General features: G+C 29.9%; 2 protein-coding genes and 4 long non-coding RNA genes across 7 annotated transcripts in view; 4 read left to right on the top strand and 2 right to left on the bottom strand.

Moving 5' to 3' along the window:
• The window catches only part of LOC107617306, a 16,083-nt gene extending 1,702 nt beyond the window's left edge, over positions 1–14,381 (top strand). The window contains exons 3-4 of the mRNA XM_016319043.2: positions 13,378–13,385; positions 14,337–14,381. Coding sequence (XP_016174529.2) covers positions 13,378–13,385; positions 14,337–14,381 — 53 coding nt within the window. The remainder of the gene's footprint in view (positions 1–13,377; positions 13,386–14,336) is intronic.
• On the top strand, positions 884–4,468 carry LOC107618783 (clathrin heavy chain 2-like). Of its 2 annotated transcripts, XM_021112470.1 has the most exons (11): positions 884–1,048; positions 1,172–1,394; positions 2,165–2,248; positions 2,663–2,779; positions 2,934–3,131; positions 3,303–3,419; positions 3,584–3,643; positions 3,817–3,903; positions 4,025–4,108; positions 4,206–4,340; positions 4,428–4,468. In XM_021112470.1, the coding sequence occupies exons 3-8, from the start codon at positions 2,219–2,221 to the stop codon at positions 3,901–3,903; spliced, it is 609 nt and encodes a 202-aa protein (XP_020968129.1). In that variant the 5' UTR covers positions 884–1,048; positions 1,172–1,394; positions 2,165–2,218; the 3' UTR covers positions 4,025–4,108; positions 4,206–4,340; positions 4,428–4,468. The 2 variants fall into 2 exon arrangements, with proteins under 2 accessions (XP_020968129.1, XP_020968128.1); XM_021112469.1 differs by having other exon boundaries at positions 884–1,394.
• LOC110267276 lies at positions 4,516–5,344 on the top strand. Its single transcript, XR_002354702.1, has 3 exons — positions 4,516–4,963; positions 5,079–5,140; positions 5,267–5,344. It is a non-coding gene; the product is annotated as an uncharacterized LOC110267276 (long non-coding RNA).
• On the top strand, positions 8,213–11,762 carry LOC110267281. Its single transcript, XR_002354708.1, has 2 exons — positions 8,213–8,448; positions 11,591–11,762. It is a non-coding gene; the product is annotated as an uncharacterized LOC110267281 (long non-coding RNA).
• Positions 10,578–12,985, bottom strand: LOC107617466. The gene is made up of 3 exons (XR_001614959.2): positions 12,702–12,985; positions 11,262–12,464; positions 10,578–11,155 (listed from the first exon to the last, which is right to left on the bottom strand). It is a non-coding gene; the product is annotated as an uncharacterized LOC107617466 (long non-coding RNA).
• The window catches only part of LOC110267279, a 52,814-nt gene continuing 48,605 nt past the window's right edge, over positions 15,490–19,698 (bottom strand). Inside the window, exon 2 of the long non-coding RNA XR_002354706.1 lies at positions 15,490–17,428. This is a non-coding gene — a long non-coding RNA (uncharacterized LOC110267279). The remainder of the gene's footprint in view (positions 17,429–19,698) is intronic.

Here is a 19,698-nt window from a genome sequence, read left to right as displayed (position 1 = left end):
ATATCTAAACAAATATTATATATTAATCATAAATACTAAATTTAATTTGACATAATAAAAATTTCATTAGAAAAAAGATGAATAATTAACAAAATATTCTGCCATATATTAACTATTGAGTGTTAACTAGCTCAACTAGCTCTGTATCTTCTCATAACTTCTATCATGATCCTTACTTTCTGACCTTCTTTCTTTAATTTCTTTGTTTGCTGGCTCTTTAGACACATTTTGTTATGCTCTCTACCCTCCGGTTCTTCTAACTTCTTCTCAATTCCTTTTCTGATGAGTCTGTCATCATCTTTGTTGAGAAGTATCTTTACATTAACTATATTCAATTTGCTTCGAAACTCCAAAAAACTCTTATTAGATAAAGCTTTAGTTAAAACATCGCTCCCAACAATTTTGATAAAATTAAAGAAATCTAAATGTATATAGTTTTTTTTTTTTACCGTATCTTCCAATCCAACAAACCGACGCGAATTTGAATTTTATTTTAAGGATCTATCATTAGCTAATAAGAAAGTAAAATTTAAACTTTTAACATTTATTTAAACGAACAAGTGAATTGACTATTCGACCAATTCAAATTGGTTAAATTATATTCACATAAAATCTCACAAAACAAGTATATACATACATGATATGTTTACACGTATGTGTGTATATAATATCACTACAAAAAAAAGAGTTTAAAACGACATTTATATTACGACGATTTTAAATAACCGCCATAATATTCAGGTATTATGGCATTTTATATTGTTGCCATAATTAAGTTTTTTAAAATTATATTTTTTGGTAATTTCGGCGGCTTTCAACCGCCATTATGAAAGCCATTATTTAAAAAAAAAGGCCCAAACCCAAGAAATTAAAAATCCTAAAACTGATCTGGTGAAAGTGAAACCCTACAAATTACAAAAGTGAAGCTGCTCTAGTGATCTTCTTAGCAGCGCTCTCCAGCTGTGTGACGATCTGTGGGACGATCTTCTCCAGCGCTGCTCCGGTGACGATCATCTCAGCGGCATTCTCAGACGAATCGATGCTTTCAGTTTTCACTCTCTTCTAGCTGTTCCTTGAGCTGTCTTTTTAGTTCATTTTTTCTGTTTTTTACTTTTCTTTTTCTTCACTCTTGGTGAAATTGAAGTTTTGGTTGTTGATCTGTGATGAACAGAAACGGTGATTCTGGATCGAGGAGTTAGGGTTTTGATTGAGAGCGATGGGGACAGGGAAGATCGCGATAAGGAGGATCGACAATTCCACGAGTAGGCAAGTGACGTTCTCGAAGCGAAGGAACGGTTTGTTGAAGAAGGCGAAGGAGCTTGCGATTTTGTGCGATGTTGAGGTTGGAGTTATGATCTTTTCCAGCACTAACTCTATGATTTCTCCAGTACCAGGTACTCGCGATCCTCGCTCTAATAAGCTCTTATAGTAGATAGATCTTTTCTTTTTTGTGACTTCTCCGTCGATCTTTTCATTTTTTGATCGCTTTCTTTTTTTCCCCTTTCTTGGCTTTTTGTGAACGGGTTTGAATATGAAGATTGACATATATAATGCTAAGTCAACTAACTATCTAACTGTGTGAATGAATACTTATGTTGTGTTTGATAAAATGACAAGGTTCAATTATAGCTATTACTATGATTGTTATTATACTGAGCCAGGACCTAGATTTTACTCGTAAAAACGCACTTGTTTGCAATACAAGCTCATGTAAACTCTGCTCTCAGACTCGTAAATGCATTGAACTTGTTATGTTAACAATTTCATCACAAATATAGTTGTTACTATGCTCAACCTGTTTCCTAATATTTATAATGATGATGCTCTTGATCTTTCTGCATTTTTTAATTCACGTTTATATTGTTTTGATAAGTTTCTTCTTTATAGGCATGAGTCTTCAGATTTAATTATAAGTTCTTTTTTAATTTTATGGCAAGTTCTACTACTAGTAATGTCTTTCCTCCCTGCTACTTCCATTTTGTAATTACTTTAAAGATGTCTTGTGATTGAAATTGAAGGAATGTGAAAAGGCAGTTATGAAACTTAAATTTGAAGAAGCCATTACTGCACCAGAGAATACAGTAATAGTTACTTATTATTGAGCAAGTGTGCTGGTTTATACATGTTGTACTAACTTGATTTCGTGGGATATTTTTTAATGCAGCTGCTCAAGACTCAGAAAAAGGCAAGGGCTGGAAGCGATTTGAGTTTGACAAGGATGCGCCTCTTGAAGATGAGGAAATTGAAGGTTGGACTTGTTTGCCAATTTCATTATTCTAAATAAATTGAAGGTCATTTAACTCCATGACTCTCTCTCGAGTCTTGACAGACATTTCCTTACCTTCCTTATATTTGTCTCGTACTTGTTTTGCATTGTCATCCTTTCTGTTTGACATTCTGTTTAGGAATTTATACTTCTATATGATTATATAAATGACCATGATGCTGAATGCTGGAGATTTTTTCCTTTTTAAGTCACTTCCTATTTACATTCTACACTCTTCATTGTGTTTTTTGCTTCAATTTGTTCTTTTGCATTTTGGAAAATACTTGGCATTAGTCATTTGGTTGTATTATGTATTTGCTTTTTTAAAATGATTTTGTGTTGTCTCATTTTTTTCTTCATTCATGGGCGTATTAACGTTCTCTGTTGAAACTATAGGTAGCGGAACGATTTCATGAACTCTTTGCCCAAACAAAGTATAAAGAAGCAGCTGAGCTTGCTGCTGAATCTCTGCAAGGAATCCTCCGTACACCAGATACAGTTGCCAAATTTCAGGTTTGTTGTTAAGTTGTGTCTATAGTTTTTCTGCTGCTTCATTTGCAGTGAGTATAATCTTTCATTGTTTTCCAGGAACTGTTATTTTTGCAACTGTCCTTTTGGTTAGTCTATTAGATTGTGATTTTTAAGAAGTATTCACTATATGTTTCAGAGTGTTCCTGTGCAAGCTGGGCAAACTCCTCCACTGTTGCAGTATTTTGGAACACTTCTAACGAGGGGGAAGTTGAATGCCTTTGAGTCATTAGAATTGTCTCGGCTGGTTGTGAACCAGAACAAGAAAAATCTTTTGGAGAATTGGTTGGCAGAGGACAAGCTTGAGTGCAGTGAGGAGCTAGGAGATCTTGTTAAGGTTGGGTTGCTTTAGAAAATTTGAAGAAATTAAAAATATTGTTATATAAATTTTATGCTTTTGCACCCCCCCTTCTTCTTTCTCATTGTCTGCCTGATGCAGTAGTCCTTCTCTTTTGATTGCGTCAAATGGTGTACTTATAATGATATTCACAAGTCTTTTTCCTTCTAGACTGTGGATAACGATCTTGCTTTAAAAATATATATCAAAGCCAGAGCAACTCCAAAAGTTGTTGCCGCATTTGCTGAGAGGAGGGAGTTCGATAAAATTCTGATTTACTCCAAGCAGGTGCCTGTTCACTTATCAAAGAATATTTGATTCCCAATAATTTAATTTTATTATTTCATGTGGATGTTTTACTTACCTATATAGCTAGTATAACGTCCATGCCTTTTCATTTTACTTTAAGAATTTGAGCTTAAAAAGTTTGCACTGCCTTTTTGTTGTGATAGGTTGGGTACACTCCTGACTACCTCTTCCTTCTTCAAACAATCCTCCGGACAGATCCTCAGGTATGAAGAACCTCTGCAGTTGTTTATATTGTAGTTTATTAATTTAGAGTTTAAACTAACTATTGGGTATGTAGTTGTAGTTCACTTAATAAACATGTTCTCTGCATTAGTTGACAGTGTCTGCTTAAATTTTTCTGTTAATAGAAATTCAATAAGTTTATTTTGTTTTGCAGGGTGCTGTTAATTTTGCATTAATGATGTCTCAAATGGAAGGGGGTTCCCCACTTGATTACAACACTATAACTGATCTGTTTCTTTAGGTTTGGTTCCGCCATGATCAAGCAATTTTGATGAATAGTTATTTGATATCCTAGCTTTTACTACTGAGTTTTTGTTAAAATTATTGTCATTTTCATTTTGGTGGTTCCTTGATCTTTTCAGAGAAACCTGATCCGTGAGGCAACTGCTTTTCTCCTAGACGTTTTAAAGCCCAATCTACCGAAGCATGCATTCCTTCAGACAAAGGTATTGCCTTTAGTTTCACATTCGTTAATTTGAATTTGGCGAGTGTTTTTTCCCCCTCCCTGCAGTGAAACAAACTCTTTTCTGAATTGTTTTTTAGGTGTTAGAGATAAATCTGGTGACTTTCCCCAATGTTGCTGATGCAATTTTGGCTAATGGCATGTTCAGCCATTATGACCGTCCTCGTATTGCCCAACTATGTGAAAAAGCTTGTCTTTATGTGCGAGCTTTACAAGTAATGAATTTCCATGTGCTTTTTTCTAAATTGAAACTTAAAAGTCATACCTATGATTCATGATTCATTACATTATTTTTGGTGCAGCATTACAGAGTTGCCTGATATAAAGCGTGTGATTGTGAATACAAATGCAATTGAACCTCAGGTTTGTAGTCATTTTGCATGAGTTCTCTCATCTCTGTTTGTGTGTTATTTTCAGCACCATAAGCTTTTTGACATATTTATTGCACAAATCTAAATAATCTTCTTTATATATCAAGGGACATATTATATTTAATATATTGTCTCCATTTACCCTTTGTTCAAAACTTGAGTAGTTGGAGGGGTTGCATTTATATATTTGAACAGTTGTGATTGAGTTAGTTGACTGCAACATTTGGTGAGGAGTGTCATAATTGGTGATTCATGATTTTTGTGTAAACTTCACATGCTACTTTAAAATCTGTAAAAAAGCTGTTTTAAAACATTATTGTATGTTTAATTTGTGAAAGTAATTCATATACCTAATGATAAATGATATCTATATTCAGACAGTCTAAATATCATATCTGTGTTTTAATCTATTTATTCTTTAAAAATAGGTAAGAAGAATAATGGAAGGCAATCATCGGATGGGAATGGTAGATATTTATTGAAGTCTTTTGATTTCATTTTTTTTAATTGTTTATTGTTTCCTTTGGTTATGTGGCTTAAGTTGCATGATTGGACGAACCTCATTCATCTGGTGTCCTGTAGGTTATCACTGATTCTTCAACAGGTTCCTTAGCCGAGTATGGCTGTGAAGTGGAAATCACTGAGTAGGTTCTCCGTGCTTGATATCCTTTTTACCTGAAAAATAATTTTGAGCTCATAACCTTGCATTAAACTTGTTCTCATGCAAGCCACATTCTTTAAATAAATATTTTTTCTATTTGACACTACAGGTGTGAGCCACTTCCAGATGGTCGTTTCTATATAGAGGTGAAGATATATCATTTTTCTTCTTATATCATTTTCCTTATATATATATATATATATATATATATATAAAGAGATGACATAAATGTAATTATAGCCAAAAGACTTATATTATTATGTAATATTTGGATAATTTTTTTATTAAATCTATCCCACTTTTCTTTATGATAACTGTGTGGTTTTGGACTTACTAGGCACATATGGCACTCCATGACATAGATGCTGCAATTGAAAGCTTTAAAAATGTACTGGTCTTAAAGCCAAATGATGGTAAGTTGTGATTTTGTATAAGGCATTAGTTAGACAAGAAGTACTAGTGTACTTATATAGGTGGACATTTAATTTTTTCATCTATGTGGTAGGTTCATGATTTATCAGAAGTATTCAATTATTATTTTCTTTATATGAAACACCTTTTCAATACAATCTAAACATGAATGAAATTAACTGTCATTTTTTTATTAAGATTTGAATTTGTTAAGAAATCCAAATGAAGAGGGGGGATATATACTTAAAAGATGAAAAGACTTAAATGGTTATGTTTGGAACAATAAGTAATAAATATCTCTTTAATAATCATGAATGAAATTTTCTACTGAACTCAAGATAAAATGTCTTCCAAATTTGATTGCTTACTTGATACCTTGTTACTTACAGCTGGGATTAAGAAGGACCTTGTAGCTGCTAGGAAGAAGGTGAGTGTATATCTAAGTTGAGCAAGCATGAAGAAGCAAGATATGTTTTTATTTTTTGTTCTTATTTCCTAATATTATTTAAATTTAAACCCTTTTTATTATTGTCAGGTTGTGTCTAATACACACAGTAGAAGTCAACTTTGAAGGCAATGTTTACTTTTTAATTCCTAGTTTAACATTGTTGAAGAGAAGGTGCAGAGAACTCGGCATCAATCACCGGCCTCATAGGAAAATCAAAAGCTTGCATTTACTCTTACAAAATCTTACATTATTATATATTAACATAGTTTAGGAACTGGATGGTAGATTTGACTAATAAGTGTTTATTGCAATGTTTGTATTTTGTTAAGTTTAGTAAGACAAGTTTTTGTATAGGAATTATTACTTTTGATTTTGAATAATAAAAAATTATATATTATATTAATATTTTGTTTATGAGTTATATTTCATTTATGGATTATGATTTTTTATTATTATGAAATTTTAATTACAAAATTATTTATTTAACGCGATAAAAACGATGGTAAAAACTGTTTTTCTAAACGATAAAAAATATCATATTTATTTGGTAAAAATGCCGTTTTAACCAATAAAAATGTCACTGTCAGGGTAAAATGGCGGTTCAAAATACCATTTTAATCAACTAAAATGTTACTGTCAAGACAAAAATGGCGGTTTAAAAATGCCATTTTAATCAACCAAAACGTCACTCTGTCAGGGTAATAATGGCGGTTCAAACCGCCGTTTTAACCTATTCAAAAACCGCCGTTTTAACCTATCTAAAAACTGCCATTTTAACTTTGGAAATAACGGCGGTTTGAACCGCCGTTTTAACCTATTCAAAAACTGCCGTTTTAACTCCAGGAAATTGTGGCGGTTTTTAAAAAACCGCCGTAATAACCGGAATGGCGCCCAGAATTACGTCGTTTTCTAAAACCGCCATTCTTGGTAATAATGGCAGTTCAAACCGCCGTAAATACCCAAAAAAACCGCCGTTTTAACCAGAATTTTTTGTAGTGTATATTTATATAGTAGTATATTATAATTGTTAGAATATATTAAGATTAATTATTCTAACAATAATTATAATTTATGAGAATAAATTCCGTTGCTATTTGTAATATTCAAAAGGTCCAATCTTTAAAAAATACTAATAAAATCTGAAATAATACTTATCTAGGTAAAAAAACAAAAAACATGTTATAACAATATGAAATTCATCATGAATAATTGAACATTGATCAACAAATTAAATTTAACACAATATGTCATAGATTACTACAAAAAAATCTGGTAAAAGACAGTTTTTTTTTATATTTACGGTAGTTTAAACTGTCATTATTATTAGAAATGACAGTTTTAGAAAGTGACGTAATTCTGGGTGTCATTCTAGTTATTATAACGGCTTTTAGAAAATTGCCATAATTTTTTAAGTTAAAATGGCAATTTTTGAATAGACTAAAACGGTGGTTCAAATGGGCATTATTTTCAAATAATACGACATTTTTTTGTTGGTTAAAATGGCGGTTCAAATCGTCATTATTTCCAAAGTGAAAATGATGTTTTTGATTAGTTAAAAGTTAAAACGGTATTTATGAATTGTCATTTAATTTTTACTCTAACAAAGTGGCGTTTTGATTGGTTAAAATTGTCTTTTTTATCGGATTAAAATGACATTTTTTGTTATTTAAACTGACATTGTTGAATTGCCGTTTTTACCCTAACAGTAGTGTTTTTATTGGTTGAAATCACGTTTGAAAGTGCCGTTTTTATCGGATTAAAATGACATTTCATGTTGTTTAAAATGACAATTACAAACTGTCGTTTTTACCGGATAAAAATAACATTTTTTTATCATTTAAAAAGACAGTTTTACCATCATTTTTATCGCATTAAACAAATAATTTTTTATTAAAATTTTACAATAATAAAAAATCAATATCTATAAACAACGTATTAAACATAAATATAATTTTTTAGTATTGAATCAAAAGTCATAATCTTTATACAAATAAATTATCAAATATAACATAATTTTTTAAGAAAAATACTCGCACAATGACATCTTTATATGAAGATGACATTATGAATCTTTAAATGGTTAATCAAACATATTTAGTCAAACATATCAATTCATCTAATAGTCTATAATGCTATCTTCATATGAAGATATCATCATAAAAATATCTACCATTTTTTAATTATAGTCAGACTTTTGTCTTTCTTTTCGCATACATTTTCTTCTTTATTCTAATTTCAGCAAAACATTAAAGTACAATACAAAGAAAAAAAAAGAAAGAAAAACTATATATATCCCACCATAGCTGAACTTGATTTATAATTTTTTCTGCCACGGCAGGAAGTAATAGATATATAATTTGGTCTAAGTGAATTTACACCCTAGAAGATGCTTGCAGGGATTCTTTCTTCCACTTCACCAAACGTTGAAGAAAGTCCATAACCTGCATGAGAAATAGTAAACAAATAAATAATCAGATATTTATTAACTAGGCGTACACAGTACGATGGTGCAACAAAAGAGACAAAACAAAAAGGAGAAATTATATACTTGGCTCATTAGGTTCTTGTAAAGAGTATGAAACCCCGAGCTTCAATTCCTACACAGCAACAAGAATCAAATATAGTGCTTGCATTGTGTGCTATTCTACTTGCTAAACATGAAGGAAATCAGCAACTTGCTTTTCATTAATAACCACATAATTGACGATAATATATGTGAATTGTTTGAGTGATTTGTGGCTGGATTGCTATGTTGAGTAATGCAAAAATTGTTGATTTCAGATGAGTATGCTTAAATGTGAAAAGTGACAAAAAATGGTGACTTATTAATCCTGAGCACTTGGGACTGATTTATTCTTTCCAGCAAGTTACAATAGATAAAAGAAAGTTAGAATGCAAGGTTAGAGTAAGTGAAAAGCTAGGAATCAATTTTTGACCTCTCAAAACCCGAGATTACATGTTGCTGAATTATGAAGTTTCGGACAGCAATTTGTGAATAAAACTGGGAGTAATCTAGCGACTCAAAATGAGTGAAATTATTTTTCTATGAAACCTTAAGATGTCCATATTATTCCCCTAAAATTTTAGAATTTTTCGATGTGTGGTTTGGGAGATATGATTTTTAGAAAATGGTCATTTTCTGCAAAAACAACACTGTACGAATTCTGGAATAGCAACTTCAAAACCACATATCTCAATACTCTGAAACTCTTTGGAGGTGAAACCAAAAAGGAATGAAATATTAGGATGTCTAGTATTTTATGTCCAAATTTCAGGAAATTCAAATTTTATAGAGAAAGTTGTGTCTTCTGGAAGCAGGGCTGTTCACTGCTGCGACAGTACCCTTTTCTTAAAACAAAATCATATTTCGAGAGGCATAACTTTTTCTAGAGAAGTGAAAATGCTCTGGGACTTGAACTGAGTGAAAGACGGGTAAGTCTGGTTCAACCACACCAAACTTTAGGAGAATCCAACCAAAGATAAATTTTATATGATTTTTTTAAGTTGGTTACTGCTTGCTGTTTTTTTGAAGTGTACTAAATCAGTAGCCGATTTTTAAAAAATCATATAAAATTAAATTCTTAGAACGCAGTTGCAAAACCAAAACCAAAGTACACTTTAGGATTCCTATTTAAAATAAATAATAATATATTAGGATTTCTTTTGCCCCTTTTTTTATATGATAATATATTAGGTATATGTATAATATGTTATACCTCTTATATTTGCATATGGTTAAGTTAATTACTATGGCTGAAAATCATATGTTGTTGGCTTTATTGACACTTTAACACTTGAAGTTGTATTGTTATGGCTGAAAATTGTTTGTGCAATTCTGGTTGTTGTAATTCTAGTTTTGTGCTAACTAAGCAGTACCAAGAATTGTGCTAACTTTATTTTTTAAGTTGACATAGTTTTGATAATTTATACAACTATTTTCAGTTTGGTTTTTAATTATTTTCAGTTTGATTTTTTAATTTTTATAATTACGAATGTCATTATAAATATTTTTCTAATAACTTTTCTATATAATTATGCAGGATAATTATTGAGGATGATAATGAAGATTAAACTGTTTATCATTGTGGTTTATGGGTTAAGATGGAGTAATGTTAAGAATGGATACATGTATGATAGACTAATTACTTTTATTAGAAGATATTTATATAGAATATAATATTTTAGTTTTCCGTAGAGTATTTGTAGTAAATTCTAAGTGGTCTCATGCCTGTTTTGATATGGCTATGTTTTAATTAATGTGAGATGTATGAATATTAGTACTTTTGGATCATTATAAATATATTTTATTTACAAATAATTTTATTATTTAAAGAAATTATGTAGTATAATTATGTATTTATTTTTATTTTATAATATTTAACTCATTTAATTAAAAATACAGAATTATATATGTAATCATATTACTAAATATTATGTACAAAAAATTATTAGAATATATATATATATAGAAAATAAAAAAAAATAATGAGAAACCTAAGGCTACACTTATATAAAGTAGCTATGGTTATACAGAAAATTTAAAAAAAATGAGGAACCTAAGACTACACTTATATAGAGTAGCTATGGTATACAATGTGGTTACGCTTTATAGGTGATGCAGTAGCACTGAAAAGCGTAGCCTATTCTAGTAAAAATGGAAGCTGAAAAGCGTAGCCTTTGGTCCTGGACAGCATCATTTGAAAAGCGCACCCTATTCCCAAACGCCAAAAACATAGCCTTTGGTGCAGAAAAGTGTGGCCTTTAAGAATAGGCTACGGCCGAATAGGAATCATCCCAAAAAACATAGCCGTAGCCCAGAAAACGTAACCGTAACCTAAGACATCATTTTTTTTTTTTACTTTTGGCTACACTTTTCAAGTGTACTTGAATGGGTATTTTTCTTGTAGTGACACAACAAAAAGAATAAGCAAGAGAAAGCAGAATCACTGGTACAAACACACAAAACAACAACAAAATATTCTATAAACAAGGTTATCATATTAAAGAACCCTCGAAAAATGGGCTCATGAATGCATTTATAAGAATGGGATATGATGAGTAGAACACATATGACCACAACGTGATCAACTTGTAAATGGCTAGAGATCACCTCGATGGGAGTTTCTCTTTTCTCAGCAGCTGCAATCAAAGTTTCAATGTTCAAGGCTGATCCAAACCCTACATAATGGACAGTTCCAAAAAGCAAAGTGAATGTTCAGAAAATAAAAGAAGAACTATGCCCAACCAGAATCATTCACAAGGGAGTGAAAGGACAGAAATATATGGGTTGAAGTAGCTCCACGGCAAGGACGATAAGATAACATCCACGATGCGCTGCCACTGCTATGTAGCTGCAGTGAGATACAAAATAAATTAAAAGAAAATTAAAGATTAATTAAGGAAAGAAAACCCTAATTAAGTGCATGGTGAATGCCAGATTGTGGTACATGCATAGTTAAGAGTTTAAACTTCAGAGTGGCGGAGATGTCACTGGAGAGAAGACGCTGAGCTAGGAGGTACTGAGAATTTTGGCGGAAAAGACGCAAAGTTAGGATGAAAAGGAGAGCGAGGAAGCTAGAGGAGACGTCATCGGAGGAGATTACCATGGGAAAGGAGATGTCGTCGAAGGAGGTCGTTGTCAAAGGAGATGTCACCGAAAAAGATTGTCGTCGAAAAATGAAAGAGGATCCGAGATCGTCGCTCTGGCCAGGGATAGCGTCTATAGGGAAACAACTTTGACAATGGAGAAGCGACTATGGGAAAGAAAGTGCGTGTGTGGCTTGGAACTTTCAAATCCGTTATAGAGGCAACGACAATGGAGGGTGAAAGCGGTAGCGACGGATATAGGAGGACGACGAGGGAGAGATAGAAAAGATATCGATCGAGCGAGCAGTCGTATGTATATGCATAGTATTTCAATTAGGAATTGTAATATTTTTGATATATTAAACCCTAAATCCTAAACCCTAAACAGTTTAAAACTGTTATAATCATCAAAATTGCCACTAAATACAAAATTATTTACATACAGTAGTAACAAAAAATATCATAATATTTTTTAAAAGTATCATAATATAAATATCACTTTATTTTTTATTTTTTTTGTAGTGGCAGTAACGAGAGTATTAAGGAAAATGATGAGTTCTTAAAAGAGAGAAATTCCTTAATAATTTTACAATTTTAGTTTTTTTTTTTTTTGGGGTTAATTCTTCCTTTGGCTTCTGTAAATTATTTTTCGTTGGCCAATCTTATTGATTATTGTAAACTACATATCAGCATGCATAGATGCATAAACAGTGGGGATAGTCAACGCAATGTCCAACGGCATAAGGATCATGCTTGCGATTGCATTCCTTTTGACAACTTTTTTTGTTGCAATTAAAATAATCAGCCCACATTTCATTACACAACTTTACAGCTTCAGTCACATGACTTGTCATCAACACAACTGCAAAATATGTATATATTAACAAAAAGTTAAAATAAAGCATATTTTATTATCTATATTTCTATACAACATTAAGCTTTCAATAGATTTAAATGAGGACAAGATGCATGGGATATGAAAAATAACGAACTTGAAATCATAAATACACAAGTGCGAAAATGTTTAGTTATTTTAAACAATAAAACATATATAGACATAAAAAATGGGCATTGAGATATGAAAAATAAAATGATTAACCTGAAACCAAAAGAACGGAGAAAATGTTTGCCACATTCAATTTCGTCATCTTTCTAACAAGTATGAATAATTCTCTCATGTTCAATATATGCCATTTGAGAAGATGAATGGTGATATATATAGCTAGACATAAAAGATTTTGGGAATTAATAAATTAATATATCATCTATTCTTCTATATATTTTTTATTGTGCCCAAACACACACTTATTCTATTATTTGAACAGTACAGTTTAGCTCCATAATCATCCTATTCATATATTTTATCATAAATGGTCAAGATTTAAAGGACATTTTTAAATAGTTACATATATACAAATATGAAAAGATTAACATCAATATATATAGTTATAACAATTTTTAGGATTTTGCAAAAAATGAATAAATAATCTTAGGACACTTGTTAAAAAAAATAAAAATATTTCGTAGAAAAATATATTATATATGTTTATTATTATTATTGAAAAAGGCCTTACTATTTTGTGTTCTAATAAAAATGCATTTTAAGAAGACTATAAAAGAGAATATTTTATTTATTAATTTTTTTATATTTTCAATGCATACAACACATTAAAAATTTAAAAAAATTTTATTATTATATTCTTAAAATATAAAATAGCTAAATCTGTTTTTAATTATGTATACTGATAATTATTTTAAAGATAATTCTTCATGAGTTAAAGGAGTAACAGGCTAATTTCAATGTCTACCGTTATTTAACTTTTTATAAATACCAAGCGGAGCAATTTCACCGCTATAACCTTTCATAAATTCTAAGACTCATTACCGGTGTAGTTGTTCAACATAACGATAAATAAAAATATTTGGTAACTAACAAAATTTAGTTAAAATTAGTCAGAATTTATTTTATTTAATTTTTAAGTTTTATTTTTTTTTTCTAATATTACCGAAAAATAAATATATTATATAGCTTCGATAATTAACCTTTCATAAATACTAAGTGATATATACATACTCTCATAGCCAGATAGCCTTTCATAAATGCCAAGTTTTATATAATTCGTTCGTTTCAAATAAATGTTTATTTGAATCAAATGAGATATATTAAAAAGGGAGTCACTTAAATAAAGACGTTTAAAACGTCTTTTTTTAAAGATGTTTTTTAATAGGAATATTTTAGTCATTTTTTATAATAAAGGTATTGTAATCATTTTCTATCAAAAATAATATTAATTTAGACCAGTTCAAGATTTGATTCACTATTTTTTCAGTTAAATTAATTTGTCTAACCTAATTTTGACAAAAATAACACGACTTAATCAATTATATGTGTTAAATTTTAATTAATAAAAAATATCTTTAAAAAAAGACGTTTTAGACGTCTTTATCTAAGTGGCTCCCTATTAAAAATTATTTTCACAGTGAGCTAGTAATTTTACGGTAAAGATAATATATGATAATATACATTTTTTATTAATATTAAATACATAAAAGAATGCCAACAAACTATATATAACTCGATTGGCATCTCTCCGTCTCACCTAAAAGTTTTAAATTTGAATCTCACTTCTAATTTAAAAAAAAAAATACATAAAATGATAGTTTTTAGCTTAGAAATTTCTATTTATATATTCTTAATAAATATTTTTAGGATTGACCCTATCAACATGCATAGGTACATAAACAATGGGGATACGCAATGCACTCTCCAATGGCGTGAGGATCATCATCATGCTTGTCACTGCATTCCTTTTGACAGCTTTTTTTGGTGCAATCAAAATAATCAAACCAAATTTCTTTACACATCGTTGTCTTCTCTTTATTAGTTTCTTCACTTGTTGTCATTAAGACAACTGCAAAATATTGAAACAAAAAGTTAAATAAGGATATTTTATGATATAGAACATTAAGGATTAAGCTTTCAATATGTAGATTTGAAACAAAGACATGAACATGCATGGGATATGAAAGAACAAAGGAACTTCAAATCACAAATAGCAAAGTGATTGATGGAGAAAATTTTGATTACTAAAATTAATTTATTTTAAACCATTAGTTTGAGAAATTCTGAATTCTCAATCTGATTTCGCTGGTGAAGTAGTTAGAATTAATTGATATTTTATTCTTCGATTCTTGTTAGTAGGTTCTTGAAGATATATAAAATTAATTTTGTTTATTTGTTGTTTGAGAAAGTATAGGGAACAATTTTTTTTTGTTTTTTTGTGAACCACGTAAATAATATATTTAAATTTAGAATAATTTTTATTGTCTCATAAATATTATTATATATGGATGATAAAACAAAGATAAAACATAGAGATAAAATGGTTGAGATAAGAAAATAATGATTAACCTGAAGTCATAAGAATAAGCAAGAAAATGTTTGCCAAAATTAACTTGGTCATCTTTCTAACAAGTTTGGATTATTCTCAATTAATTAAGCTCAATATCTTTTGTGAGTGCCATTTGAGAAGATGAAAGGTGGTATATATATAACTATAGATATTCATTTTAGCGTGTAATAGAATCTTAAAATGAATAAACTGATATTTTTATCTTTTTCTTCTACGTATATTTGAGTTGATGAGCAGTATAATTTAATTAGCTCCATAATGATCATAGATTATATTGTATTATAGGTCAAGATTTAAAGGCTATTTTTTAAGAGTTACATATAAAGATCAGATACGAAAAAGTCAAATAATTTTAATATTTTTGTCATCAAATATCCTAACGGTACTTAATAAAAATACACAAATGGAAAATGATTTCATGCGGTTATAATAGATATTTTTTAGAATACAATAATTCTTCATGAATTAAAACAGTAACAACAATGTCTACCGTTATTAGCCTTTTGTAAATACCAAGCAACGTAGCGTGTACATAATGCAGACCGGCTCAAAGATCCGGTTCGAGTTTAAAGCAATTTGGGTCATGTTGGCTCGGGACTGACCCAGAAAAAAGAAATAAAACCTGACAAAGAAATTAAACTCGAATCGGGCCATAATTTGAGTCATTCAAATCTGGCCTGGTAATTCATATTACTAGAGGCTAAACACTTTACGGCACATGCTTAGTTTGCACTTCGCAGTGCACAAGGAGCACACAACCCTCTTCTCTCAGCACCATAAGACACAGCCACACACCTTCAGTCCCCCTACGAAAACGGCGCCGCCATCCTTCCTATCTTAACTCTCTCTTTACCTCTCGCCAGCCGTCATCACCCTTTCCTTCTCAGTCTTCTCTCTATCTCTCACCAATCATTGTCACGGTGCCCGTCATCACTCACCAGCTTCAGAGTCACAACGGTGTTGCATTGTCGATGACGAACGCGAAGTGCGATAGCGCTTCTCTAACCCTCAACGACGACGACTGTTTTTTCTCTCTCAGTCAGACGGTCACAATGGAATTGCCCCTGGTCGTCCTCTTCTTCTCTACTACTGGTCTTCTTCTTCTCTTCTCTGACCTCTGCTCAAGTTCAGATAAATAGTTATTATTCTGATTAGGAATTATAATATTGGAACTTATGAATATTAAATAATGTAAGTTCGAATGATGGGGCTATTACTTACCTTTAAAGGAAATTAGTGCCAGAAGTAGGTTGGTGTGTGAAAAAAAGTATATGCATGTGAGATATTGTGTTCATGTTCTTAATTTGATGATGAATGAAGAAATTAAAGAACAACAAACTTCAATTGATGAAAGCATTACAAATGTTGTCAGGTATGTTTGGTCCTCTCCTCAAAGAATTAAAAAAATTTAAAGACTACATTAAGACTGAGTTGATTATTGAATCTAAAAGTCTTGTGTGTTTGGATGTTCTAACTAGATGGAATTCTACCTATCTAATATTAAATTTGAAAAAATTTTTGATAGACTTTATGATAAAAAATCTAATTTTTTTAGATGGTTTGGAGAGGATAGTGAGAAAAAAAAAAAAGTTGGTCCACCTATACTGCTTTATTGATAACATGCTAGATTATTCATTGAATTTTTGAGAATCTTCTACAAAATAATTTTGAGTTTCTCATCTTCCTTACATATTACATCAAACAAATGTTTTCATGAAATTGCATTTGTCACTTCTCAATTAACGTCTTGGAGTCAAAATCATTCTAAATTATTAGAAACTATGACATGTTCTATGAAAGATAAATATGATAAATATTGAAAACTAGTTGGCAAATTTAATCCATTGTTACTTGTTGCTATAGTATTGGATCTTCAGTATAAATTAGATTATCTCTGTTGGTATTTGGAGGATGTTTATGACAAAGAAATGTCTATTAGCATGACTAATTTTGTTAAACTCACATTGGATATTTTGTATAAGTTTTATAAAAAAGAGGTTAGTTGTAGACAATAAAAGAAGGGAGGATGATGGAGATTCATTTAGAGATGTTTTAGATGACAATATTAAAGTCTCAGTTGGTGCCAATAAGGACGTTTCAGAAAATAGAGTGAATATGTGAAAAAAACAAAAGAGAGAGAAGACTAATGCAGATAGCAAGTGAGATGTGGAGAGATATCTAGCCGAGAATACTTTGGGAGATGAAAATTTTGATATATTGATCTGGTGAAAAGTGAATGCCCCAAAATACAGAATTCTTTCTCTCATAGTTCGTGATATTTGAGGCATTTCGGTTTCAACTGTTGCTTCTGAATCATTATTTAGCACTGGTGGACGTGTGTTTGATGTCTTTTGCAGCTCTTTGTCACCATTAATAGCTAAAACTTTGATATACACTCGAAGTTGGTTGTGCCCTTTTAAATAAGGAGTTAAAGATCAGGAGTTTGATCAATTTAATAGCAGTAAAAAAATTGTTGAAGATACATACATTTATGATATCTTTATTATATGTGACTTATTTATTCTAAGTAATAATTTTTTATATGAAAAATGAGTAATTTTATATGTTTTGTAGGTTTCACTAATGTATTCACATTATAAGGAACAAGATGACAATATTAATGGTAATTGATGGATGATGGCTATTTTTCTGTGGAATTTAAGTATTGTTAACATTAATATTTTGTATTATTAGTCATTATAAGATTATAAGTAAATGTTTTGTATTTAGAAAGTATAAGATTTTAGACTAATGCATAATATTTTGTGTTATTTGTATTAACTTAAATATTTGGTGTTATTAGACAATATTAGTATTAATTGTGGTTATGCTTTAATTTAGAAGAATGGTTGGTTCTTGTTATATTTTTTTAAGTGAATTTCACTATGTGAAATTATTGTTATCAGTCTAATTTTTATCCAGTATAATTGTGGCAGAAAAATGTGTAAATTTCATCGAATCTAAGATCGGATTAAAATTTAACAAATAAATTCAGTATATATTTTAAATCGAATCTAAATTAAATAAAATTCTATTAGCCTGACCCATCTACAATCTAACTTTATCATTATAACCTTTCATAAATACTAATAAAAATCATTATTATTAACAGCTAGCTTTGTCAATTAAAATTTAATAAATACTAAGTGACACATACTTTCGTAGCCTTTCATAAATATGAAGTTTTTACCTCTTTTGTTTCTTAAATATGTAACTGCTTATTTGAATAAACTGAGATATATTGAAAATGGGTTTTATACTTTTATAGCTAGTTGAAATTTTATATTAAAGATAATGTTATTATGATATTAAATACACACGAAAAAAACAGTCTTTCAATTAAAAGATTTTATTTTACATTTTTAATAAGTATTTTTAAAACACCCCTTAACAAATCCAATATGCAGAGACAAATCCACTACTTTAATTTATCCAAGTGAATAGCTCACTACGGAAAACCACGAATTATGATCAATTATTAACAGCGAAATATAAAGATATTATATTGTTAATGTTTGGTCTCAAATATATAATAAATGTTGTTTTAGAAAACTTAAAGAGTATTAATTAAAGGAGAGAGAGTGTCTGTAAGAGATAAAAGTGTAAAAGAATGATTTCATAAGGTAATGTCTTAAAATTAATTTAATTCTCACCCACATGTAACTAGTAAAAACAAAATGAACTGTTGGATAAAATTTTATATTAATCTCACACCATTAAAATCATTATTGATGACTACTTGATAGCTACAAATCACAAAAGTTATTGGCCCTAGCACTTCTCTAATTAAAATTTTTGAGACAAAATTAATGTACAATATAAATTTCAAAAATCACTTAAAAAATTTAGTTTATATAGCTGCGACAGGATAGGATAAGACACTGAGAATAAAACAAGACAAGACACTGATGGACAAAGACATAAAATTTTGTATTATTATATTTTATTTGGTGATAAACTAGAACAAATTATGAAAATCTAATTTATTCACACTTTTTTCATTCAAAAATTTGAGATGAAAAATATAATAATAAAAAATATAATTATAAAAATTAACAAAAATAATTAAAAAAAGAATGAAAAATAAGTTGTGTCCCTTATTAGTGTTTCTGTGTCTTTTCTATCAGGATGGACACAAAATACACTAATTTAGTGTCTCTGGATACACTATTTCTATCCATGTCTCCTTTGTTAAACATAATTTTATATTTCTGTATCTATGTCTCATTGTCCTGTCTATGTAAACAAGCGCCGATCTATGTGTGCACACATGTATGTATGGGCCCAAATTAAAATATAAAATAACATGCTTTCAAATTCTTTTAGTTTAGACTTGAAATGAATCTCCACTTATATATACCTCTCTCACTTCTATTGGATTTGCATTCACAAAAAACATAAATTAAAGAAGAATATATATAATATATTCCGCTAACTTGTTAAAAATCTAAGATGGCCAAGTTATCTTTGGGAAACATTCTCGTACTTGTACTTCTGGTTTCAGGTTCATTATTATTTTTTCATATCTCGTAATTTTCTCCTCTTTTGACTGTGTTTGAAATGCTTAAAATATTTTTTTTACAATTTTCAAATAAGAAAAAGCAATAAGTACAAGAAAGTTAAAAAGAAAAAAGATTTTACAAACAAGAGATAAAAAAAATGACACACACGGCAAGTGATGAA

The sequence above is a fragment of the Arachis ipaensis genome, chromosome B09 (assembly GCF_000816755.2).
Source record: "Arachis ipaensis cultivar K30076 chromosome B09, Araip1.1, whole genome shotgun sequence".
In the NCBI taxonomy this organism is placed as follows: domain Eukaryota; kingdom Viridiplantae; phylum Streptophyta; class Magnoliopsida; order Fabales; family Fabaceae; genus Arachis; species Arachis ipaensis.
This window is presented reverse-complemented; position numbering and strand designations above follow the sequence as displayed.